This window comes from Doryrhamphus excisus, linkage group LG13 (assembly GCF_037039965.1).
Source record: "Doryrhamphus excisus strain RoL-2023G ecotype Guam linkage group LG13, RoL_Dexc_Guam_v1.1, whole genome shotgun sequence".
Classification (NCBI taxonomy): domain Eukaryota; kingdom Metazoa; phylum Chordata; class Actinopteri; order Syngnathiformes; family Syngnathidae; genus Doryrhamphus; species Doryrhamphus excisus.
Window position 1 is genome coordinate 14831978 of NC_136369.1, and position 26555 is coordinate 14858532.

General features: G+C 41.8%; 1 protein-coding gene across 5 annotated transcripts in view; it reads left to right on the top strand.

Moving 5' to 3' along the window:
• The window catches only part of mdga1 (MAM domain containing glycosylphosphatidylinositol anchor 1), a 180016-nt gene that overhangs the window by 142594 nt on the left and 10867 nt on the right, over window positions 1–26555 (top strand). For all 5 annotated transcript variants that reach the window (XM_058089735.2, XM_058089734.2, XM_058089733.2 and 2 more), the window contains 3 exons: window positions 6105–6257; window positions 6347–6508; window positions 12363–12493. In XM_058089735.2, coding sequence (XP_057945718.2) covers window positions 6105–6257; window positions 6347–6508; window positions 12363–12493 — 446 coding nt within the window. The remainder of the gene's footprint in view (window positions 1–6104; window positions 6258–6346; window positions 6509–12362; window positions 12494–26555) is intronic.

Genomic DNA, 26555 nt, shown 5'->3' on the forward strand with positions numbered 1-26555 from the left:
TTGTTCTGTGTCCATTAGATGAAAAAATAACTTTGACGATGACTTGCATTGAGAGTGTTTAATTTTGAAGATTTTTCCAGGTCGTTTAGAGCTAAATGATAGCTGTTTTTCTTACATGGTGCTCTGCATAATGAGTGTGTTTACTGGCTGTAAGAGGGTGTCATTTGTTTGCACACTGAATGCACAGACTATGTTGGCAAGCCCCTAATTTTGCATATGTAAGCACATTTATGCTTTCATGAATGATGCGTCTCGGCCCCTTTGTTTGGTGTTCCTTGAACACACCATGTGTGAGGCAGATTGAGACTTTCTCCAAGGCCGCACTGACAGGTGTGCATAATTCCATTCTTCCTTTCACCTTGTCTTTGTTCACAAATGTTAATGCTGTGTATAAATGCACAGAGGTGAGGTTTAATAATGTTAGCTCTGTGCTTCTGTGCAGTTTTGCTTGGTGCATAATCTCATACTGTATGTGCTCATATGTTCATTCGGCTCAGTAATAAGCCTCATATAAAATTAATTTCCTTATTGATTTCTGTATGTTATGCACCTTTTGTTTTCATTCAGTCATTCATTCATTTTCTAATGCTTATCCTCACGAGGGTCGCGGGGATGCTGGAGCCTATCCCAGCTGTCTTCAGGCGAGAGGCGGGGTACACCCTGGACTGGTCGCCAGCCAATCACAGGGCACATTTAGACAAACAACCATTCACACTCACATTCATACCTATGGACAATTTGGAGTCGCCAATTAATCTAGCATGTTTTTGGAATGTGGGAGGAAACCGGAGTACCCGGAGAAAACCCACGCATGCACGGGGAGAACATGCAAACTCCAAACAGAGATGGCTGAGGGTGGAATTGAACTCGGGTCTCCTAGCTGTGAGGCCTGCACGCTAACCACTCGCACACCATGCAGCCCCTTTTGTTTTCATAATTATTTATAGTTACATTTATAGTTACATTTGCATGTAACAGTAGTTGCGTTATACTGATTTTTTCCATGTTGTTGCAAACCAAAGCACAACAAAATAGTGGATAAATAAGACACATTATTATTTTTATAATATAATGACATAATATACAAAGTCATAAGACCAGTTGAAAAATAGCTAGAATTTCTCTTTTGACATTTGGATCTGAATTATGGTTTAAGTAGAGGTACAATATGCAAAAGCAAGAAGGGGAGTATGACAAAAAGCACTTTGAAAATTGAGTTTTTAAAGTGAAATAGTCTGTTTATCAGCTCATTAAAAGTTTAAGTCGAAAAATGTAAAAATGGTCTTTAAAATTTTTTTGAATGTCTTACTGTGTCCAACCTCAGCATTAAAAGGCCTTGCTTATGCAGTTTGACGATCCGACCACCAGAAGAGAAAGTTTCTCAGCTTTCGCCATCAGGATGGCATGACCGTGTGAATGCCTGACAGAAAATGAAAATTTTGAGCAGATTTTCTATTTGTGGCAGAAATTCACAATAATCGGAAAAAAAAACGAGGCAGTACTCAATAGTGGTATATATTGCTGCCTTCAGTGTAGCTAGTGCTAGTCCAGATTCCAGCCTACATCCCAACATCCAGCCTTCGTAAAAAAGCCGAAAATATGTCGATACTGACATTTAACGTAACTTGTCCTTCATGGAAAGTCATTACAATGTAAAAAAAAAAAAAAAAGTGACTTATGCTTCCAAAAAACGATTAAGTTTGTTGTTGCTGACAGTCATATTGTTTCCTCACAAACAAACACAAGCTTATTGCGCACGTCAGCCATATTTTTTGTTTGCGTTCCTTTTTGGTCTCCTGAGGTCAGACCTCATAAGCTCCTCCAATATGTCCTTTCTTTCCACTTTTCTCCAATGCAGCATTAAAACTACATCTTATCTTAGGTCCTTTCCCTACGCTCCCGGCCTCTCAAACCTCTGTCAGACCTTCTCTTTGTCTTTATCAGTCGGCTGAATGCCGTCTGTCTTCTTCATTAAGAGGCACGCAACGCAGCCTTTGTCTGGCACGGGTGTCACTCAGCTCTGCCAGGGCGACGGCATTAAAACAACTGTAGATTGGAACACGGCGAAAAACAACGGTGCAAATTGAAATGAGCTCATGTAATAGAGCAGGGAGCGTAATAGATTAGCCCCCTGAAACAAATACTAAAACAAATACACCCTGGCAGCGGCTGATATGATATGTAAAGAGAATATGAACATATTTTCATTTTCTACCGGTTATCCTCACGAGGGTCGCTTGGGGGGTGCTGGATCCTATCCCAGCTGTCTTCGGGCGAGAGGTCGCCAGCCAATCACAGGGCACATATAGACAAACAACCATTCACACTCACATTCATACCTATGGACAATTTGGAGTCGCCAATTAACCTAGCATGTTTTTTTTGGAATGTTGGAGGAAACCGGAGTACCCGGAGAAAACCCACGCATGCACGGGGAGAACATGCAAACTCTACACAAAGATGGCCGAGGGTGGAATTGAACTCGGATCTCCTAGCTGTGAGGCCTGCGTGCTAACCACTCGACCGCCATGCAGCCCCTCATTAACTATCAGTAATATAGAATTACAATTCTTACCTTGGTGGAGGTAATACCGTTATAATCACCACACAGCAAACAAACAGCTTTGAGGCGCTTCAGGCAAACCTGGCAATACAGATTGGTGCAAATACTGCAAGACTTATACCTACATGTAAGGTCCATGAACAACATGCACAGAAATCGGCTTGAAAGTCCATGTGGCATCTGCTCCCAAACTGCAGGGGTCAGTGTATCGAAAACATTTACCTTGGTACTCGAGTAGAGCAACTTCCAACATAGCAACACCCTCAAAGAAGAGGAATTGTGTTGTATTTATTGCTGCTGCAACAGAAAAGGAAGACAAGGTGGCCTGCTCGTCCTTTGAATAGGAGGAGTGCTGCAATCACAGGTCGTCATTCTTCCCACCAGCGTAGCCTGGCAGGAAAATGTGCTTACAAAAGGCATGCTGACCATGGCACTACAAAAGGCAAACAAACCTTCACTTAAAACACAACTTATTTCAGTGTTTCTTTATGCTTAGACTACTGTGTGTCTGAGTAGGCTGCCTCATATAACTGCCGGTATTTCTGTACTTCAGCTGGAGCGGAAATTTTCCGCATGAAGGGGGCCACTCAAGGGGGGGGCGTAGGTGTGAAAATGACGTGATTTGGTCATGCGGCCCTCGCCGATATAGAAAGCATAAAACAAGCTTTAATGGAGTCAGGTTCCCCAGGCTGCCTCTGCATTCTGGCAACTTTAGTGTGTATTAGCAGCATGTAGTATTTACATACATTGTAGTATTTATGGCTGCACAGCGGTCGAGTGGTTAGCGCGCAGACCTCACAGCTAGGAGACCAAGGTTCATTCCAAAAACATGCTAGGTTAATTGGCGACTCCAAATTGTCCATAGGTATGAATGTGAGTGTGAATGGTTGTTTGTCTATATGTGCCCTGTGATTGGCTGGCGACCAGTCCATGGTGTACCCCGCCCCTCACCCGAAGACAGCTGGGATAGGCTCCAGCACCCCCTGCAACCCTCATGAGGAAAAGCGGTAGAAAATGACTGAATTAATGTTTTGTTTTGGGGATGAGTGGTTTGCAACGCTAGTAGACCCGAGTTCGATTCCACACTCGGCCATCTCTGTGTGGAGTTTTTTCCGGGTACTCCGGTTTCCTCCCACATTCCAAAAATATGCTAGGTTAATTGACGACTCCAAATTGTCCATAGGTATGAATGTGAGTGTGAATGGTTGTTTGTCTATATGTGTCCTGTGATTGGCTGGCCACCAGTCCAGGGTGTATCCTGCCTCTCACCCGAAGGCAGCTGGGATAGGCTCCAGCACCCACGCAACCCTCGTGAGGAAAAGCGGTAGCAAATGAATGAATGAATGAATGTTTTGTTTTGGGGATGAGTGGTTTGCACGCAGGCCACACAGCTCGGAGACCCGAGTTCGATTCCACACTCGGCCATCTCTGTGTGGAGTTTGCATGTTCTCCCCGTGCATGTGCGTTTTTTTTTCGGGTACTCCGGTTTCCTCCCACATTCCAAAAACATGCTAGGTTAATTGGCGACTCCAAATTGTCCATAGGTATGAATGTGAGTGTGAATGGTTGTTTGTCTATATGTGCCCTGTGATTGGCTGTGAGAATAAGCGGTAGAAAATGAATGAATGAATGTAGTATTTACTACCTCTCTTTTACACCACTTTCCTTTTTTATGCTTTGTTTAAACAAGACAGGTAATTTCCCTAAAAAGAATTATTGGTTCGACTTTTGGGCCATATTTTCCTGTCATTTCCGAGTTGTTCGACCATTTAACCAACTTTACTTCCAATGATTGACCGTACTGCGCAGACACATACTAGACACTAAATTTCCCCTTCTTCCCTTCTTGAAGGTGCAGTCCTTGTCAGCAATTGCGCACACATTTCCTGCAATGATCTATGTAGTGGCATTCTAGGAGCGTTTCCTGTCCAAATCAGTTGATAAAGTGCACTTGGTCCTCTTCCAATTCCTCTACTCCTCACAAAGAAAAGCACTAAAAGTCACAGTGTGCTGCTCATCGGGAAGACGTGTCTAGGTTCAGAGTGAGCATGTACAGTGAGAAGGGTGGAGTTGGGTCAGTGGTTTGAATTAGAAACAGGAAAAAAAAAAAAAGGGTAACATACTTTGATGGTAATCCGGGTCAGGGCCTGATTCATTTTCCTGGCGAGCTGCGAGCCAGTATTGATTTTTAACCCATGTACATCCCAAGATACAAAGCACTCACGGACATAGGAGGCTTTTTCATTAAACTTGCCTTCTAGTTGGGTCAGTTGGAGGTTGGACAAAGTTCTCTTCATAAAGCCATCCAATCTATCAGGATGATTCAGGCTGTGCAGCAGGCAGGTTGGAAGATGCCACACTTTGGTCCAATTTGTCCACATGGTTTGTGCCACATTGGGCAAGATTTGACAATATAGGCTTGGATATTTACATTGGGTTATCATTCGGTATTCTAATTTGTTAAGTGTGCTTCATTTTTTCCTAACTATAGGCAGGTTATGAACCGTTTATGAGGGTTCCTTGTAAAGCTAATTGATGTGAGCTCTTATGAAAGGTCAACCTCGGGTTTGTGTGACTTTTGAAAAATGTTATGAAATGCCAAACCTTTCCACCATTCAATATTCATTTATTCATTCATTTTCTACCACTTATCCTCACAAGGGTCGCAAGGGGTGCTTAAGCCTACCCCTCGCCAGCCAATCACAGGGCACATATAGACAAACAACCATTCACACTCACATTCATACCTATGGACAATTTGGAGTCGCCAATTAACCTAAGTACCCGGAGAAAACCCACACATGCATGGGGAGAACATGGAAACTCCACACAGAGGTGAGAGAGGGTGGAATTGAACTCGGGTCTCCTAGGTCTGAGGCCTATGCGCTAACCATTCTAACCACCGTGCAGCCCTGTATTCACATTGTGATATTTCAGTATCAACAAATTTTAATTTTTTTGGCCCTTTTTATTAAGCTGTGGACTCCTGTAGAGCAGCTACAAACAATAACCTACACAGAAAGCTTTTGAGATCTTCCTGAACCTACGCCTATCCCAGCTGTATTTCCTAGGCTTTCCAAAACGGCCTGTTTTAATTTATTCCAGCCATGATTGGTCACACTACCAAGCACATCTGAGGACTTCCGGACTATTTCCGCGGGAGTATGCTAGTGCGAGAGGCGGGGTACACTGTGGATTGGTCGCCGACCAATCACAGGGAACATAAAGATAACAACAATTCACACTCACAATTTGGCGTTGACAATGAAGCTGACGTGCATGTTTGAACCCCTGTCTCCTAGCTGTGAGGTCTGTGCATGTTTTTTTTTAACCTAGCATGTTTTTGGAATCTGGGAGGAAACCGGAGAACCCAGAGAAAGCACAGAAATGTCCGAGGGTGGAATTGAACTCGGGTCTCCTGTTCACTAACCACTCAACCATCGTGCAGCCTTTCAATATTCATAATCAGTTATTTTTCCGACATCATGTCCTTGATCTAACTCATTTATATCATTGTTGTTTTCCCATCTTCCCACACTAGATCACGTGTGTGGTTTTGAGGATCAGAGGATCTGCGGTTTTTCTCAGGATCGTAGTGATGTCTTTGACTGGACTAGACAGAATCATCTGACTCAGAATCCCAAACGATCTGCCAACACCGGCCCGGAGACAGACCGCAGCGGAACCAAAGAAGGTGCGAATAAAAAAGGCAAATGATTATGAATACATACATTTCAATATAAACATAACAGGTCCGACTACATGAATGTTTGTTATTTTCAGGCTACTACATGTACATTGAGGCATCTCGACCTCGTGTTCAAGGGGACAAAGCTCGTCTACTGTCTCCACTTTTTAACGTGACCACGGTCAGAGGTCCCAAGGGATCTGGCAGAGTCCCTTACTGCGTCTCCTTCTACTACCACATGAAGGGCAAACACATCGGTGAGTAGACCGGAACAAAGTACAGAACATACAGTATGCACACACTTTTTTAAACCCCCTTGAGAGCATCCATGATGGAGCATTCCGTAAAGTGAGTGACATTCTTCTGTGCTCATGTAAAGGTTCTCATTCTGTCCCAGTCAGAACCCTGTACTTGACCCACAATGGGAGAAACTGACATGTCGACAATAATGCAGGTGGAAGAGTGTCAAGAGTTCTTTTTTCGCTACCAAAGTGTGTGTGTGTGTGTATTTGAAGGGAGATAGGAGGTGTTGTGATTTATCGCAGTGACACAACACAATCAGTCACTTGGGAAAGTTGTTCATCATAATATTCACTGTCACACAGCTAGAAGGCATATACAGCCTGGAGCCTAAAAATGTTTACAAACACACACCTTTTCCCATCAGAGCATCATAAGACTCGCACACATCATAAAACGTGCAAACAAACTTTCAGTAACACGCACATACTGGTAGTCTGCCTTCATAAGTATTCTACTCTAATAATGAAGTACTCCCAGTTGTACTCTTAAGCCCAAACACAAGAAGGTCAAATTGTGGGTGTTGGAAACTCCAACATTGGCACCACAGGTTAACATGCAACAATGTTAGTGCTTAACATGGACTGAATTAAATTAGCGTTGTGAAGGGATTACAAAACATAGGCAAATTAATTATGATCTGTAATTAATCTAATTACAGTATTTTCTGGAGTATAAGTCGCACAAGGCCAAAAATGCATAATTAGGTCGCATGAGTCGCACTGGAGTATAAGTCACATTTTTTGCGGGTGATTTATTTTACAAACTACTTGACCAAAACAGACATTACATCATCTTGGAAGGCAAGTTCTAAAATTAATAAAAGAATAGAGAAGACGCTGAATAGGTGTAAGATATGCTAACATAATGGTTATTCATTCATGAATTTTGTACCGCTTTTTCCTTACGAGGGTCGCAGGGGGTGCTGGAGCCTATCCCAGCTGTCCTCAGGCGAGAGGCGGGGTACACCCTGGACTGGTCGCCAGCCAATCACAGAGCACATATAGACAAACAACCATTCACACTCACATTCATACCTATGGACAATTTGGAGTCGCCAATTAACCTAGCATGTTTTTGGAATGTGGGAGGAAACCGGAGTACCCGGAAGAAAACCCACGCACGCACAGGGAGAACATGCAAACTCCACACAGAGATGGCCGAGGGTGGAATTGAACCCTGGTCTCCTCGCTTGCTTGTGTTTGCAAGGTAGATGCTGTCTTGAATGGTGTAGTAGCTCAAGTTAAGTACCAGTGTATTCCACATGATTGAACAAAAACAATGTTTATTACAAGGAACAAAAGTATACAGCTTGTATTTTATTATAATGTACTTAAAATGAGCCAACATGCAGCCATTATTGTCTAAATAGAAGGTAATACAAATGTATTGCCAACAGTCCAGAATGGTAATAGTACCAGCGCTGTCTTCTATGTCTGCATAAGTGCAGCCAGCACTGGGGAGCTGCGGTTCAGTGAGAGATGAATGCATTCCATTGTGAGATTGAGCAGCATGATGCACTCCCTTGGGAAAGTGGGCCACATTTTTTCCAAATCCAGGCTGCACGGTGTTCAAGTGGTTAGCACGCAGGCCTCACAGCTAGGAGACCCGAATTCAATTCCACCCTCGGCCATCTCTGTGTGGAGTTTGCATGTTCTCCCCGTGCATGCGTGGGTTTTCTCCGGTGCTCCGGTTTCCTCCCACATTCCAAAAACATGCTAGGTTAATTGGCGACTCCAAATTGCGGTAGAAAATGAATGAATGAATTTATCTGGAGTAAGTATCTGGAGTAAGTCGCAGGAACAGTCAACCTATGAAAAAAAGTGCGACTTATAGTCCGGAAAATATGGTAATCTCTTTTTTAAATATCACCTGGTTGCTGAGAACCTGTGGCTTTCAACATTTGCAGTCCAATCCATGAGACCAGTCATTATTGATCTCACAGATAAAAACCAGGTGTAAACCTTCTGTGCTCTTGAATTGCTTTTGTATTAAAGAAGACTTGAAAGTGAGGACATAAACATAAAGAGTAACATATTTAAAGAGGTCATAAATTCAACAAGAAACAGGAGCATTTTCTTCCAGGCGTCTATAAAAAGTTCCCATTACTGGTGGTCTTGTACTGGTGTTTCGAAAACAAGGCAACATCTGTCACCCGGCGCTTGCCGCCGATTAGAACAATCTGTTCACAGTTTATGCCCTGCTCCTCTCTACAAGCTTCCCTTTCATCTGCACTGTTGTTCTCCCATTCACTTCCAATCTGTTGTCACTTTAATTGCCTCGCTTTGGCCGAGCTTGTGCTCCGGCCAGGCAGACGCAGCAAGGATCCTGACGACAACATCGAGAACGAGCTGAGGCAACAACACAGAGGGGGGGTTGGGCGGCGAGGTGGTCAACGAGATGAGAGTGAAGAGGAGGAAGAAACAAGTAAAGAGTGGTAGGATGATAGAAAAAAAAACATGTTGATGGAGCATGAAAGCAGACAGGATGCATTAAAATAGTAAGGATGTGACAAAGATGTAAAAAGGCAGAGAGCTGCAGGAAAGGCCATCAACACAAAAAGAACTGTTACAGCTGAACAAGTACTCAAGCACCTAAAGAGACAGTACATTATTGAAAAGCACTCATGTACTGCATATGCTGTGTTTTGTAATGATGGCGGTCATTCCCTTATGAAATACTAACCAGTGCACCATACATAACCAGTTTACCGTCTTCACTGGGATCTTCTGGTAGCTACGCAGAAACATTTAATTCAGTTTCTATGGCAGCACTGGTGTTTTAGTTTGGCTTGTTTTTTTGTTTTGCACGGTGCCACTGGCAGGCGGACTTGGAACTGGAACATTGTTTTGACATCACACTGACGGAAAAAAAACAAACGCTTATTTAAATGTTCTTTGACTTGTATGGTTAAGACTTTTAATTAAATTTCGGCAGGAGAAACTTTTTTTTGGCATATGCTAAGAAACTAAGAAACGTTATGTGTTGCACTTGGTCGACATTAAACGTTAAACGGCATTAAACAATTAACCATATTGCATATTAACAATTAGCAAGCTGGCTTATGTACATGTTTGTTCAATACCCTTACATTCTGCATGTCACAAGAGACATGTTTGTTTTTTGGAGGGGTTGTGTGTTTTTTTCAGAAGCCTCAAGGCGCACGAGGGTCAAACCGGGGAGAGAATCGATGTCAGCATATTACTACACGGCAGAAATCTAAAAGTTGCACAGCTATTGTGTGTTTTGCTTTTGTATGTGTGTGTGTGTGTGTGGACCCTGCAGCCTTAATAGAGCTGTGCTTTTCTAAGAATCTTCCCTGATACTCATCTTCACCACAGTCAATAGATCTCTCTTCTTCGTTGTGTCTGCCAGGTGAAGGTGGGAATCAGTATTTGTGTTTTTCTACAATGCATGTTGTACTTCCATTCACCTTTATGTTTTTTCCAAATGTCACATGGAGTAGAATACATCAAGAATGGATTTGGGACTTGTGGTTCATCATCAATAAGCAATCAGTTCACGATAATCTCATTGGTGAGAACTCGATTTCCTCTCACGGTTAGCACGCAGGACTCACAGCTAGGAGACCCGAGTTTGAGTCCAATCTCGTCCATCTCTGTGTGGAGTTTGCATGTTCACCCGTGTGTGCGTGGGTTTTCTTCCGGTTTCCTCCCACATTCCAAAAACATGCTAGGTTAATTGGCGACTCCAAATTGTCCATAGGTATGAATGTGAGTGTGAATGGTTGTTTGTCTACGTATATGTGCCCTGTGATTGGCTGGCGACCAGTCCAGGGTGTACCCCGCCTCTTGACCAAAGGCAGCTAGGATAGGCTCCAGCATCTCCGGCGACACTTGTGAGGATAAGCGGTAGAAAATGAATGAATGAATGTTTTATTTCAACAATATCGCTGAGGCTGTTTAATCATTTGTCCTCTCCATTGTGACCCTTTGTAACCATCATTAGCCACGTTTACATAAGGAGTTTTTCTCTTTCAGAATGGAATCTTTCTGAAAGCAATGGTATACATGGAAAGGAATATTCCAATCACGTGTCTACATGTGGCGCTATAATCAACCAAAATAGTCAATGGGGCATGTGCAGTAAAGCGTAAACACCAACATCACATAACTCTGTATTGACAGTTTTTCGTTCGTCCAGTCTTGAAGTTTAGTTTGAATCACAAACAAACTTTCCGCAGCAGTCCAGTGCCGATTGCTCGCCTCCATTTTTTTAAATCGAAGAACGTCTTGAGCTGCGTGTTACGTCATATCTCAGCATTCGCTGAAAGAACGCACCCGGGAACAGGAAAAGATAAAGTTCAATCTTGCTAATATTTTATAATTAAGCTCGGCACATGTTATTTTCTTTTTTTAATAAAACTGGACTTGTGAAAAGCGTATAGAAGGGTTTAGATTCTGTTCCACAGATGGCGCTAATGCACACAAACGCTGCTTGCCAACCGCCAATAAACAACAGAAGAAGAAAAACACCACGAAGAAGAACGCACCCTGACAACTTTCCGTTTGAGCGGGTCCAAGATACCTCCATCGGATTGGGGAAAGGAATATTCCACCCCTGTGAATCCGACTATATATTCATTTGGATTGGTACTTTTCTTTCGGAATGAGGTGTATACAAAGGTTAGATTCTTTCCGTTTGAGCAAATAACCCGAATGGAATTGGAATATTTGGGTCCATGTAAACGTGGCTAGGGACATCTGCTGATGTAGTCCTGTTTGTTTCTGTTGTTCTGTTATTATCATTGTGTTTGTTGTTGTTTTTGTCCTTGCCTGTGTTTTGTCACTTTCATCAAAAAGATACCCATCCAACAAATGAAAAAAAACACACTTCAATTCAAAATGTATTCCAGGGTATGAATAGTACACTTACCCTTGGCGCACCTCTCTTGTGACAGACTACATTACAACGTTAACGACTTACCAGCATGATTATTTCAAGACTTGAGTCACATTACGTCCAAAAGATGCAAATAATGTCACCCGTGAGAGAGGAGAACGTTCGTGGGCATATGGAGGCATAAATCTACAAACTCACGCAAAAAAAAAAAAAAAAACACACACTCCCCAATGGTAACACACAAAATACCTTTGCACCTCTGCTTGCCTATGCAATGTGCTAGGAGACGGGATGTTGGTTAATCCTGCACTTAAGAGCTGCCTGGGAATTGCTAACAAGATGAATGATTCTTGAACAACTTTGAGACCGGAGAGAGTCGGAGGACTTGTGATGTGAGCTTGTTTATCGGAGCCCAGGGAGGTTGTGTTGTGTTGTGTTATGTTCTCACAGTGTCGTTCTTTGCCTTCATAATATAAATGAATCACTTCATGGCAGTGGTATTAAATGTTAGTATGGAAGGTCAGTGCCTCTCCAAATATTTATATCACATCATTTTGTCACAGTATCTGATCAGGGCAGTCGTCCATCTTCATTCTCTGTCTTCTGTATTGCTGTTATTTTGTCGTCTACAAGCAGTATATGACCTTGGAGGTGAAGCTATGTGCTTCTATATATTTCATAAAGTGAGTCAATTCCATCACGTCCATGTGCTTTTTGCTATCAGAATATGGTTTGAAAAAATATGGTTTGGAATATGGTTTGAAAATAGTTTTTTGCGTTGCCCCTGTGGATATTATGAGGAAAAGTGTGCATTTAATCCGATATTTTAATATGTTTCGATATTCATATAAGTGTGTATATGTAATTTTTGCCACAAAGCTTGTGTTTGTTATTTGGGTTGCTGTATTTAGTTAAAGCATTTTGTGATAATGTGTGTTTTTTTCCCAGGCACTCTAAATGTTCTCCTGAGAGTGAGGAGCATTGCATCTGTGGATACCTTGTTATGGACCAAGTCAGGACACCAAGGCCCCAATTGGAGGAAAGCATACTTTGACATCAATCCCAGTGGACCATTCCAGGTAAGCCCCAAGGGATCATAACATCCTAAAACTGTTGCTTAGTTCTTAAATCTTCAACACACAAACACAAAAAACATCCCAGCAATGAAAAAAGAGAATACACAAATAATTTTTTGCCTAATTATGATAGGTATTAGGGATGAGCGAGTACACCACTAAATGTATCTGTATCTGTTCACCCATCTAAATCATCTGGGTGGGTGGTGCATAAACCGGAAGTGGCCATGGCTTCAACAAAAATGTGTTGGACTTCCATCTTTACATTATTTTATAACGAGTATCCGGTTCATGCCTAATAGCTATCATATGCAATCATATGTAAAGTCATTTGGATATTCATTCATTCATTCATTCATTCATTCATGCTTTTTCCTCACGAGGGTCGCGGGGGTGCTGGAGCCTATCCCAGCTGTCTTCGGGTACACCCTGGACTGGTCGCCAGCCAATCACAGGGCACATATAGACAAACAACCATTCACACTCACATTCATACCTATGGACAATTTGGAGTCGCCAATTAACCTAGCATGTTTTTGGAATGTGGGAGGAAACCGGAGTACCCGGAGAAAACCCACACATGCACGGGGAGAACATGCAAACTCCACACAGAGATGGCCGAGGGTGTAATCGAACCCTGATCCTCCTCGCTGTGAGGTCTGCGCGCTAACCACTCGATCACCGTGCCGCCTCATTTGGATATTTATTTTTTAAATTTCCAATTGGAGTTGAACAGCTGCTGCTGTGTTAATGTCCAAGTAAACGTCCGATCAAATGTACTTAAGATTTGTCAGATGAAAACAGATAATTTCACACTTGTCTACAACCTTAATCACTAGGCCATTCCATGTACGGTGGACCAAAACCAACTTTACAGGCACTGGTGATTATTGGTGATTATTATCATTAGTATTATTACTACGATTACTAGTAGTAGTACTAGGAGGAGTAAATACTGGCCATTTTGTGCTTGCAGTTTATAAGATATTGTTTTTGAATTATGTTTTGCGGCTCTAGTCTATTTTCCTTTAGCGAGCGAGGAGGCTCTTTTGATAGGAAAGGTTGCCGACCCCTGTCCTAACCTGAGCCTTCTTGTTTTTAAGGAGCACAGAAGTCCATGTGCTGCTGCCTGGTTGGATTCATTATTTCTGCCTGGGTGTTGGCCAATGTATTTTACAAATTTGGTGTGAGATTAGAGTATGCAACCAATGTGCTTGTTTTCTCATGACAGCAGAGACTAAAATGTTTAGCTTTGGTGCTCGCCGCCAAAACACCACCTCTGGACTGACAAAGTCAGGCTTTAGGCCCGGTACATGTTACAACCCGACAGTCAGGTCGGCTTTTATGTTCTTAGCATTGCTTGCTTTTCTTGTCAACTCTCTCATCTTTTGGAGATTTCCTCTACTAGAGAGTTCTTCTCTTCAGTATTTTTCCCAAGAGGGAGGCCTCCTATGCAGCCTAGATAGAAAAAGAGGTGGTTTTGTACTCTGGAGGGTGCTTGGAATAAAGGGAATTTTTAGGGGAAAAAAAAAAAAACCTGGCCCTCAGACTTTGTTTGGAATTTGATAAATTTTTCATAGGTATATTCATCACCAAGTGATACAGAGGAGCTTCTAAAGAGTGAAGGGAAAGTTCTAGAACTTTAATTTTGAGCTTGCTTGCTTGCACATGGAGTTGACACATATCCAGATCATAAATCTTTTTTTTGTGAAAGTAGCAATCTGTTTGCAAGGTCATTAAATCAATTCAAGTAAATGCTGTAAACAAATCTCAAAGCATCTGCCATATTACTGCTTGTGCCAAAATCTTAAGTTTGGCTTTAGGGTTGCACACTGGAATTGTACCCTCTATCCATCCATTTTCAATCACTTATCCTCGCCTATCCCGGGTTATTTCCGGATGAGAGGGCGGTCTACACCTACTGGCAGTGATGGCATTGCATCAATTTACAAATAGCATTGGGATATTTTTGGATAGAGTGCCGTATTGATAAATGAGGACCTTTGAGCAAAACATTCAGCTCCTTTTTTCTGCTGAAAGTCAGCAACAAGCTCTTGCACGCAAGCTGCCAGAGGATTATTTGCTTCATCTAGAATGTGCTGATCTCAGGATGGACAACAGGGTTTTATGCTTATTTCAGATATGAAAATAGATTACACCTTCCTACGATATGACCTTGTTTCAAAAGCCTTGTTCCAAATGCTAAAACTTGTCGAAGTGTACTTGTGAGGGCTTACTTCACTGAGTTGCTTCTGAAACTCAGGTATTTTTCTGTCCCCGTGAAGTTCAGTTTCTTTTGTACGTTCTTGACGTTAGAAGGGAAAACCTCTTTCCTGAGGAACAAAATGCCCCCTGAGGACAGCTTTGTAAACAAAAACAAAAAAAAAACAGGCTTCACTACACATCTTAAAATATAGACTGGACCTCAACCATAAATGCGGAGCTGTGAATTTAGTCGTTTTCGTTTTTACCAGCAAATACGGCCCGTGATCCATGTATAACTAACCCGTGTCTAAAAATATAATACATTTAACTGTTGCATACTTCTTACTTTGAACACTTGGTGGACCTACTGTCTTGGACAAAGCAGTGTTTCACAGAATAAAAACTGCAGAAGGTAACCAGAAATGGCGGGAAAATCGCAGTCTAGTGTTATGAGTAGGGCCCTGTGATTGTGGCGTCAGCGGAATCTACTATTAAACACGGAATATCGAGGAAATTGACATAATGTAAATGAAAAGCTGTGAAGAAATGGAACGTTTGTATTTCCTCACAAATCTGACCCTCCCTGAAGCGGTCACCTGACTTGGAAAGCCATCTCTTACTCGTCAGCTAGTGTGAGTGGAACTGTGGTTTAGCAGAGCATGCTGGTGCGACTCGGGCCATTTGAGTGTGTTCACAATGTGTTATACTTGCTGCTTGTTAAGGTGGAGAGATTACTCCTCTTCCACCGGGCCTTAGCTAAAGCAGGGAGAAGGTCCAGACGCAGGCTGGTAGAAACCGACTAATTGGCTGAGCTACTGTTCTGCTTCATCGTTGTTGTTGTAGTACTCGTGGTAGCATTGACAAGTTGCACATTTGAGGAACAGAAGCAAGTCCACCCAAGTCCACGTTGTTTTATACCATGCATATCATTCAATAACTCATACTTTCATAAACAGTCGTGGCTGTTTTGAGTTGAACACGCTTCTTTGACTTTTCTGTATGCAGCCCTCGGTGGAAAAAGTTTTGACACCCCTGTTGTACGTGATATATTGCGTCTATTTTGTTGGGTGGAGTGGATATAACAGGTTTTCTATTCCACTGTTTCCCAAACATTTTACAGTCGCGTACCTCTTCAGACCCCTTCAGTACCCCTACATGATTCAAAAACAAACCACACGATGAGACATCTTTGATATATTTTTGCATATATTACAGTATATTATGAGTAGGCATGTCGATAATATCGGCCATCAATAATTATTGGCCCAATAGCATAAAAATATCATATTGGGTGATATCGGGATATTCTCTCTAATGATGTAGTACGTAGTAGACATTGTAAGTCCTACGTAAAATAAATAGGAAATTGTTACATTGTTGAGCTCTAGTTATGATCAAATGAATCGTGATGATTAAATTATGGATGTTGGAGGGGAAAAAAGGACACAAAAACCTGGAACAAATATCATGGTTTTATTGAGTGGCTCTGATCGTAACCGTAATTGCATCCTGTAAAATGATTTGCAGTGGAAGTCATTATTGATGCGCTGTTTGCAAAATACATACACTACTTCTGCTACAAAGATGCTATTTAGGAAGTACAGGGATCAATAACATTCACTTTTGTGTCCGCCACCGGCTACAAGAAAGAAACTAAATTACTCCACCTGAATACAATGTCCGGGTAATTATGTACTCATATCTATAAATCATGTGTTGTCTAAATCAAGATAAGATAAGCTATGTCTTTATTAGTGTCACAATCATCACAATTGTTATCACTGACACTTATTTTAGTGAGTGCATTATTTTTCCGAAACTTAACATAATCATTTCCCATTTTTTTTATGATGTGACGCTGATTGAACGCTGCAAAAAATAAGCATGTTTCAAGTGCAGCTCAAGCCTTTGTCAGGCTTTTTACTCAGCAGGTTAAGAGTACGTGTCATATGTAAAATGCGGATAAAGTACGATACAGCTAGGAGCCACTCTGTCGGCGACAGGTGTGGACAGACACAGCTCATTAGCATTGAAGTTACCGACACAAAACGCAGCGTTCTCGGTAGGGCTTGATAAAAGTGGTAAAAGCCCTTTTAAACTCTCAAATTACGAGCACCAAGGTTAGATTTTGGATAACACGCTTTCAATACGCTGTTATTGCTCCTCTGGGACCTTTTTTAAATGATAGTCAGCATCCTAAAATCACATCCGCCACGTTAGATCCAGTTATGCCGTATCCCCATGCACCCCTGGTATTTCGTCCCCATGAATTAGTCACCTCCTTCGATCCGACTAACACGGAAAAACAAGATATACTCACACACACATTGTTTAATCACACATCTGTCTTCATGCAGCATCATAAAATCACATCCACCTGCGTAAGCGCCATGTTACATTCAATTACATTTCCATACACACACACACACACACACACACACACACCAGTCTCCTATCCCCTGCAGCAATTAGCTATGACAGTCCAATTAACATGCTTATTTATGAGCAAAGGATGCCTGCAAGTTGTGTTCTAATGATTCCTGATTCTCTCAGTGTGCACAAGGGGGAAATCGAATCCGTGATGAATGTAGACTGAAGGCCTACGCTTGGGGCTGCGTGGCCTCTTCATTAACTATGTTTCTGTCCTTTTTTTTCCCACCTTTATGGGGAACATTCGGTAAAGTCAGAAACAGTGGGCATGTTTCATGGCTCCTCTGGGATATTAAACAGCGTCAGCACTGTATTGACTGAGCAATATAATGAGCGCCTTAAGTAAACTTGTGCGCATACAAGATCAGGTTAATTTTTAATACGCGTGGCTAACATGTAGCACACATTTCACTGTTGGTTTTTTTTTCTCAGTGATTATATTGACAGCGTCATTTCAGACTTATATCATTAGCGTGTATACTCTGAACGTGACCGACATACAGTATGAATGTTCAGGCATAGCTATACATAAGATTAAGATTAAGATTAAGATTAAGATTAAGATTAAGATTAAGATTAAGATTAAGATATGCCTTTTGCCAATTTGCATTGCACAGCTGCAACAGTACATAATCAGTTAAGCAGTACAAAATACACAATATAGAAAAATAAACAATATAAACAACCCAAGTATTAACAAAATCAACAGTTCCCAGAGTTATATACAATACAGTATGTAGATAATATGAAACCAGATGAGATATATGACCAATCTATACACTGAGATCTTGTTAGAGAGTTAATATGAGGCATTATGGAAATACTTCTTATAAAACTTAGTATATTGCATTTAAAGCCATAAGCCATAAGGAATTGCATGGTTTTAAAGGGGACCTTTTCCCACTTTTCTGACCTATAAATGTAGTTAGAATGCTGTATTTTTGTGTTAAACGATGGCAAAGTTTCAGATAATGAGGTTTGTGCATTTGGAAGTGAGCCCTGAAAGAAGTTTAGGATGGCTCAAAACGCTCGGTTTCAAAAGGCGTGGTAAAACTACCCCTTAGTGATGTCACAGAGGGGTGGACTTCCTTATATGGTTCACAGTGAGACCAATCACAGCAGAGTGGGCATACCCAGAGGCGGGGTCGTGAGTGGAACAAATGAAAGGAAATACAACTGGAATAGGTGCAGATTCTGCAAAATCTATGAAGTTTTCTGCTGCTCTACAGGAGACCACAACTCAATACAAAGGGTCGAAAAATGAGCATAATAAGTCCCCTTTAATAGCACGTTTCCTAACGTTCCACACAGCATGCTGCTGTCCAGTTAGACAAATTGTACCACATTACAGAATGTATTAAATTGGGTTCAACAGTGGGGTCATTAAAAAAAAAATGTAAGCACCCTGAGTAGCATGTGCATGAAGAAGAAAAGCAAAATATGTGCACGCATGTTTCAGTATCATCAATAAAGTGATTACTGCATCTAAATATTCATCGTGCTTGTGACTCCTAAAGCAAGATGGATGACAGGGACGCATGCGAGGGGAGTCTTGTCTCCTTGGTAACCGGCGGGGGGCGGCAGCATACATTACACTCTTCCATCTCTCATGTCTGTAATGCAGCGCAGTTCAAAGACAAGTTCCTTGGTTTTTTTTTATAGCATGTAGTAGCAGCGCTATTAATGAACTAATTGCATTCGCTCAAATGACTAATAGATTAATCGGCAGTGCTAATAACTGCTCAATTTGAACACTGTTGCTACCCAAAATATTAGCACCTCTTAGATTGATGTTGTGTAGGAGGCTCTTTAGCTGCAGCGGTAGTTTCCCCTCACTCATGGGTCGGTGCTGCGCTAACCGCTGCTTGTTGATACTATAAATTAATACAATAATATATACTGATCACTTAACATTTATCTTTTGGTCATTTCTTTTCATGACACACATTTCTAATCCGTAAATATGATATATGACCACTTTTTGCTGTTTAACATACACAAGTAAGACCCAGCAGGGGCCATATGAGGTGAGCTGATAAACTAATTTTTTTACTTTCACCCTCCCTGCCATACTTTCTCACCCTTCTTAAAACTTTGTTATGTATCAGGGGCCGCAGGGTGAATCCCATTTCTCCCTCCGCCACACGGCCCAACGTTTCATTCCACCGTCAGACTTCTCCCTCTCCACTTTTTTTTTTTTTTTTCGCCTCCGGTACCATCCAGCTTCATCCTCCTTGCTGTCTTATTCTATCGCTCCTTCTTACTCTGTCGGGGGTGAGTGTTGGTTGCGCTGCAATCGATAATAATGATTAAACTGCCTGTTGTTGACAATGGGAATTACTTGAGCGAATCAGAGTTGTTTCTTTTTGGTGTTGATATTGCAAAGCATGACTCTATTAACATCATTGCATATGTTGCATATGTTTATGTTGTTTACATGGATTTTCAAGTAACCCTATCATTTACTGTGGGTGTATTATTCAGTTAGATGTGTGCTTATATTGATTATACATTGACCTATTTTGATGACATCCAGGTTTGTATTGGGAAGGTTTATGCAGTCTGAATGTTTATGTACACTCTCGACTGATCCACATGGAAGAAAAAAATATTGGATTGTGTCACTTGAACCCTGTAGTGTGGCGATGCCAAAAGTATGGAAGTAGAGATCACTGCTACCAAAGACTAGTGATGCAAGAACCCTGTACACGAAAGCAATACAGCTTGGTAACTGCTCAATGTTACAGCCGGTTCCTAAAATAGTAGATACAGTAGTAAGAAGCAGTATACACTATGTATTTTTTAAACTTCCTGTTTATTTACATTATATAACTGAACACGCTGCATAGTGGTCGAGTGGTTAGCAGACCTCACAGCTAGGAGACAAGGGTTCAATTGTGAAATTATCTGTTTTAATCTGACAAGTCTTAAGTACATTTGATCGGACGTTTGCTTGGACATTAACACAGCACAACTCCAACTGAAAATTTAATAAATAAATACGGCACGGTCGTCGAGTGGTTAGCGCGCAGACCTCACAGCGAGGAGGACCAGGGTTCGATTACACACTCTGCCATCTCTGTGTAGAGTTTGCTTGTTCTCCTCGTGCATGCGTGGGTTTTCTCCGGGTACTCCGGTTTCCTCCCTCATTCCAAAAACATGCTAGGTTAATTGGCGACTCCAAATTGTCCATAGGTATGAATGTGAGTGATTGGCCTAAGACAGCTGGGATAGGCTCCAGCACCCCCACGACCCTCGTGAGGATAAGCGGTAGAACTGAACTCTGTTGGTGGCTAAAATCCAGTTTAGTTGTTTTCTATTCTATTCAATGAATGTCTACCTTCAGCAGGTCCCTGCACCCCAGCTACTCCAGGTACATCGGTTTTAGTGACTCTAAAGGACACGACCAGGGAGTCAACATGGTTTTCACAGGCTTTTCATGGTCACTGTGACAACTACACCGACATTAACATATAAACTTGGAGAAGTTGCCCTTTTAAGTTTCAGCCTGTGTGTATGTCTCATTCGCTTGATCTTTTTGGGGAAGTCAGATAAATGTTAAATGTCAGTAGTGTTGAGTTCAGCCACTGCGAATGACCCCTGTTAACCTATTCTCTTGGATTGATCACATGAGAGCCACCTGTGAAAAAGCCATTGTTTTAGAAAGAAAGTACAACAAAACATGTTTTCGGTGCCTAATTGATTGTCGCTGTCCGTGGTGGCTGCTGAATTTCCGCAACTTTACAGCTTGCAGTTAAGAGCATGATTGCAGATGACTACTGGGCATTCCACTAGACATCATCCCTTTAATTTTGATATACTACTCCAATTTTAGAAGGGGATTTTTTTGGTCTTACCTGTCACCTGAACTTAAGGACAATAACAAGTGGAATTTGATTGTGTCAGAGCAAATTACTGTACTTCTGAAATAACGTAAAACAGTAAAACCTCATGAAATTGAGACTAACCCATTACAGCGCACTCAAAATATCTTAAATGTGTAAAGATCATATTATTTTGGTCGTTATTCACATTCCACCAGTCAAACCACCTCCAACAGTGACTGATGCACGATCGTTGTCGCTGTTAAAAACACTGTGTATTTTAATTTTATGTATTTTATTTGTATTTTATTAAACAAGTTGAAAATTGCAAGGCGCATACTGAAACATTTTGAGAGGGTTGTAATATTTTTGTAATATTTCAGCCATACATGCAAAATGCTTGATGCCGCCCCTGTGCGGCCAGTCAATGCATGGCTGCACAGCATGTTACAAAGTTCACCAAGTGTAGAAATAAACCAAAATAGAGGCAAGCTGAAGAAGACCTAATAAAGTGGCGGCATTGTGACAAATGTAGAGTCGTTCTAAACTTCTCAATTGCACCTTGTCCTTGAATGAGGCACCGCTGAGGTCCTCTGTGTTTGCCGCTTGCAGAGTCGGCCTCAGGAGAGGCTGTGACTGGCCAATCACAGAGCATGAAGACTTACTGAATACATAACAAGTATTTTTTAAAACACAAATACGGATAATGATGACATGTCATTATCGTTTCATACTCGTATTCGGCCAAAATGCCTTATCCGTAACTGATGCTCGTTTATATAACCAGTGTTTAATTAGTTGTAATTAGTTGACTGTTGGGGAAAATAACTGACTATGATCAGAAGGTATTGACCCGGTTACACAAATCTGAGTTTGCTTGTGTATTATTGATATTTACAAGCATAAACCCCAAAATATAACAACAAAAAAGAAAATACAAGTCATACAGTGACAATTACGGTTCGAAGTTTAAGTGCTCAATGTGGTACCTGATTGAATGGCCATTCAGTGGGTGCTATTTACACGGATATACAAGTATGCAACGTGTGGGATTCACAATGGTTCCGCTGACAATTAGTCCATCGATTCTTGGGGACCCAATAATGGAGGACTTCGTTGTGAGACGTAGTGACCAAAAAAAAGGGGAAAAATTGGAGGAACAGTTTCGCTTAGCTCGCCATCAATTTCCTGTCCCAAACTGGCCAGTTCCGTTCAAATGTGTTCCTAAATCCAACCAAAGTGGAGTTTGACCAGTTTTGCAGAACAGACCTCCGGTAATTTCTATGTATTCCAGCGGGATTCAATAATGATTTGGTTATGTCATCAGCATTGCAAATGTCAGAACGATTTTCACGTTTCTCTGAATCCCCACCCGAGTTGTTCTAAGCAAATGTTGTTTGTGTGTGCACGAATGACCTCACATCTACGTTTCTTTCATGTATCCTTCATGTGGAGAACATCTCTGTGGAGAACGCTAACTTTTTTTTTTTTTTTTTTGCGTCGTACTGACTGTGACTGCGTATGGCAAAAGGCCTTTGAGGTGCTTCCACTCGTCTCCGCGGCTCCCCTTGCTTTGTTGGGGCTGCCAACAAAAGTAAAAGATGTCTTTGAGTACAGCCTCCATTCCGGTCCCTCGGAAAATACAAGAGCCCGGGCAATGGCTTGCATAAATAAAGGTTTTAGTGTAAACACAGCTTGAGCCAACTGCTGAGGATGAATTCAAATTTAAATTGTTTACTACTTCCCAAAGAATGCATACACTGTGGATATGAACATAATGTAAATTCATTCCATTTTATGAGCTACTCTGTTCTTAATTCTGCATTTATTGCACCTTGGCGGGTAGGGATGGAACCAAAACATTTTTGTTTTTGTTTTTAGCTTGGCGTGCACATTTCAAAATTACCTTGCATCGTCAGTCAGCAGATCTGCACCAATAGCTTGTTATTGTTCCAGCAAAGCGCCATCTGTCTTGCTCTTGCCAGCATGCCAATCAGCGTCGTGTCTGAAATTGACTCGGATAGGATTGTTGGCCTTGATATCAGGTGTTGACTGAGGCCAAGTTAGAAAGCAGGACATCTTGGTGCACACACGGAATCAATGGAGATGGCCCTACTTGCTCTCCAGATTACCCAGAGGCCATCTGTATTTCGTGCTGAGTTCAGTACCCTGGGTAGTTTTTATTTATTTCTTTATTTATTCTAAGTCGCACTCTCCTCCACTTTCCACCAACTTGGTGTTCTCCCTCGAGGCCATGTCCCCTCTTATATGGAGACTGCACATCAATGGCAACGTTAAAGGTTACAAGGCTCGACAAAGCGACACATTCACAGCTCGGCTTGAAACTTTACTGCAGCTGCTTTGATCCTGAAGTCACACACACACACACACACACACACATACATAGCCTTGGTGACACGGCGCTCCGACAAGAACTTTAAAGTGAACATATTTTACACGTATGTCTTGAAAGAGAGAGCCTGTCTACCATTCCAGCGAGAGTGAAGTTTTTTTTTTTTTTTTCACTGTGTAATTACTGGTGAATGCCAAGCTTATATATCAGGCACAATAAAGACAGCGGCAACTTTCTTTGACCCACAACCTCATTTTTACGTCTATTTGCAGTGCATCTCATATAACCTGGTATAACTTCATTCATTTATTCATTTTCTACCGCTTTTCCTCACGAGGGTCGCGGGGGTGCTGGAGCCTATCCCAGCTGTCTTTGGGGGAGAGGCGGGGTACACCCTGGTTCTGGTCGCCAGCCAATCACGAGGCACATATAGACAAACAACCATTCACACTCACATTCATACCTATGGACAATTTGGAGTCGCCAATTAACCTAGCATGTTTTTGGAATGTGGGAGGAAACCGGAGTACACGGAGAAAACCCACGCATGCAAACTCCACACAGAGATGGCCGAGGGTGGAATTGAACCCTGGTCTCCTGTGAGGTCTGCGCACTAACCACTCAACCGCCGTGCCGCCCCTGGTATAACTTACCAAAGACAAATTATACAAGAACATGATATTTGATTTCAACCTTGACCAAATGTATCGTGATATGTCCACTTTTTGTGATTTTAAGCGACTTTATTAAGTCAGTCGCAATGCACTATCCAGTTTTAGTCATTGGATGGCTTTTCAGTTACTGTTGATGTATCACTGCATGAAGTCCGGTTGTAATAATGACACACATAATGGAAATTGGTCTTAGGCTCCCAAACTACAGAGTCTCAGAGGAGCCGCCGACAATTAGTAAGTTAGTTCAAAAAGAGTAGGAAGAAGTAAAGCTTATTAAACCCTACCCCTCCATCTGGTACTTTTACAATCAGTAACTGTTACATTTGTTCACTTCCTGCTTTCCTAATATAGTTTAAGTTTTTTTTTTTGTCACGTACCGAAGTACGAGGTGATATGACCATACAATGACATAATGTGTACCATAGTAAGTGTCAATATAGTGATATATATAGCACATCATGACTGGTTCAAAACTCTTCATCCTTGTATTTAGCAAACAGGGAGTAATTGTGTTGTTGCTATATATAGACTGTTTATTCAATGATAATTAACATTGGTAGTCGTAAACTTTGCCAAATTACTATCATTAGCCGACAGTATGTGGTGAAGAAACAGGCAGAGCTGTGAACCAATCACCACCTGGTGATGAGTTGGCTCCGATGATGCGGGGGATGCCGGTCAGACCTGGCAAGCCCAAACATAGCTGAGTCCCTCGTCAACTCCCATTTCTGGGAGAGCTTCACCCATGTTCGGAGGTAGGCAGCAGACGTTGAGTCAGAGTGGGCAACATTCTGTGTCTCCATTGTTGAGGTGGCTGGAAAGTGGTCAGTGCCTCTTGTGGCAGTAATCCCAGAACACGTTGGTGTTGGTGGACATCAACAGTGAGGGATACTGGTAGGATGGGCGTTTTTTTTGGCTCATAGGACTCCAGAGGCAGCTGACTGCTACCGTCAGGAGAACGACCGGGGCTGCTCTTTGTCACTTTGTTCTGTTCATTACTTTTATGGACAGAATTTCTGGGTGCAACCAGACCACTGAGGGGTTCTGGTTTGGTGTCTGCAGGATTGGATTGGTTTTTGCAGATGATGCGGTCCTGCTGGCTTCATTGGGCTATGATTGGTTAGTAATAGTCGGAAGGATAGAGTGTCATCTCTGTCACATGGATGAGATCTTGCCCCAAATGCAGGACTTTTAGTACTAGTATCTAGTACGTTCCTCCCCTCACCTATGGTGATGGGCTTTGGGACAAGATAGTGGGTACAAGTTGGGAAAACCGAGTTTTCTCCATAGTGTGGTTGGGCTCTCCCCTGCTGCTCCTTCGCATTGAGAGGAGCCAGATGAGGTGGTTCGGGCATCCGGTCACTATGCCTCCTGGACATCTCCCTGATTTGGTGTTCAGGGCATGTCTGTCCGGTAGGGGGCCTCTGGAAGACCCAGGACACATTGGAGAGACTATCTCTCTCCACTGGCCTGGGAATGCCTCGGGAGAGGGAAGTCTGTGCTTCCCAGTTTAGGCTGCTGCCCCTACGACCAGACTGTATAGTGCAGGGGTCATCAACCCACGGCTCCCGAGACGCTTGTGGCTTTTCAGACTCTTTGTTGTGGCTCCTTTTGCAATGCTCAAGTATTCAACACTTGAACTTGTTGGAGCCAGAGTAAACATGTTTGTCAACAAATGTAAACAGAGTGTACATTTAATTTACACAGATATGTTTATGTACATTTATCTTCTATATTAGCAAGATCTGCTACTAGCAAGAGTACTTTGAACTACTCTGAACTAGCCCAAAGTCAATCAAAATCATGGGATACTTGCAAATTCGCTCTGGATATGAGTGTGTTGCTGCACATTTCTTCAGGCATTAGGTATAAACATTTGAAGTTTATAAGATATTATTTATATACAATATAAATAATATATAATATTTATATATTTATATATAATTATGTTTTACGGCTCCATTCTATTTTCCTTGAGTGAGGGAGCGGGTAAAATGGCTCTTTTGATAGGAAAGGTTGCCGACCCCTGGTATAGTGGTATAAGATGGATAGCTGACAACAAACATAATTAATGCACATGCATGCGTGTTACTCGGGGTGTGGCTTGCAGCGTCAGACCAGGGAATATACCGTTTTTGAGGATTTATTTCCATTTTACCTCTTTTGTACAATTATTTTACTAATTAAAGTGATGAAAATTAATTTGTTATGCAGCTTATTCATGTTATTATGCAGGCTGAAGGAGCTTGTGCTTGTTTGTCAAGGTCATGGTGTTAATCTATGGATTTCCATCTCCCAATTATTATTGTATTGTCTCTAATTATGCAACAAGCTTAACTTTGACTTCTTCATTGAGGCATGCAGACGTGTTGTAATAATAATAATAATGCACATTTACAAAGCAAATAGGACCAAATGAAGGTCATTCATACATAATGGTAAACCGGGGCTTTTCAAAGTGTGGCACGGTGAGTCGGGGGCCTTCCGAACTCCCTCAAAAAATTGGGGGATTTTGTGGCAAGTACTAAAAATCAATCATAATAATGGCTTAGATTTTATATAGCACTTTTCCATGGACC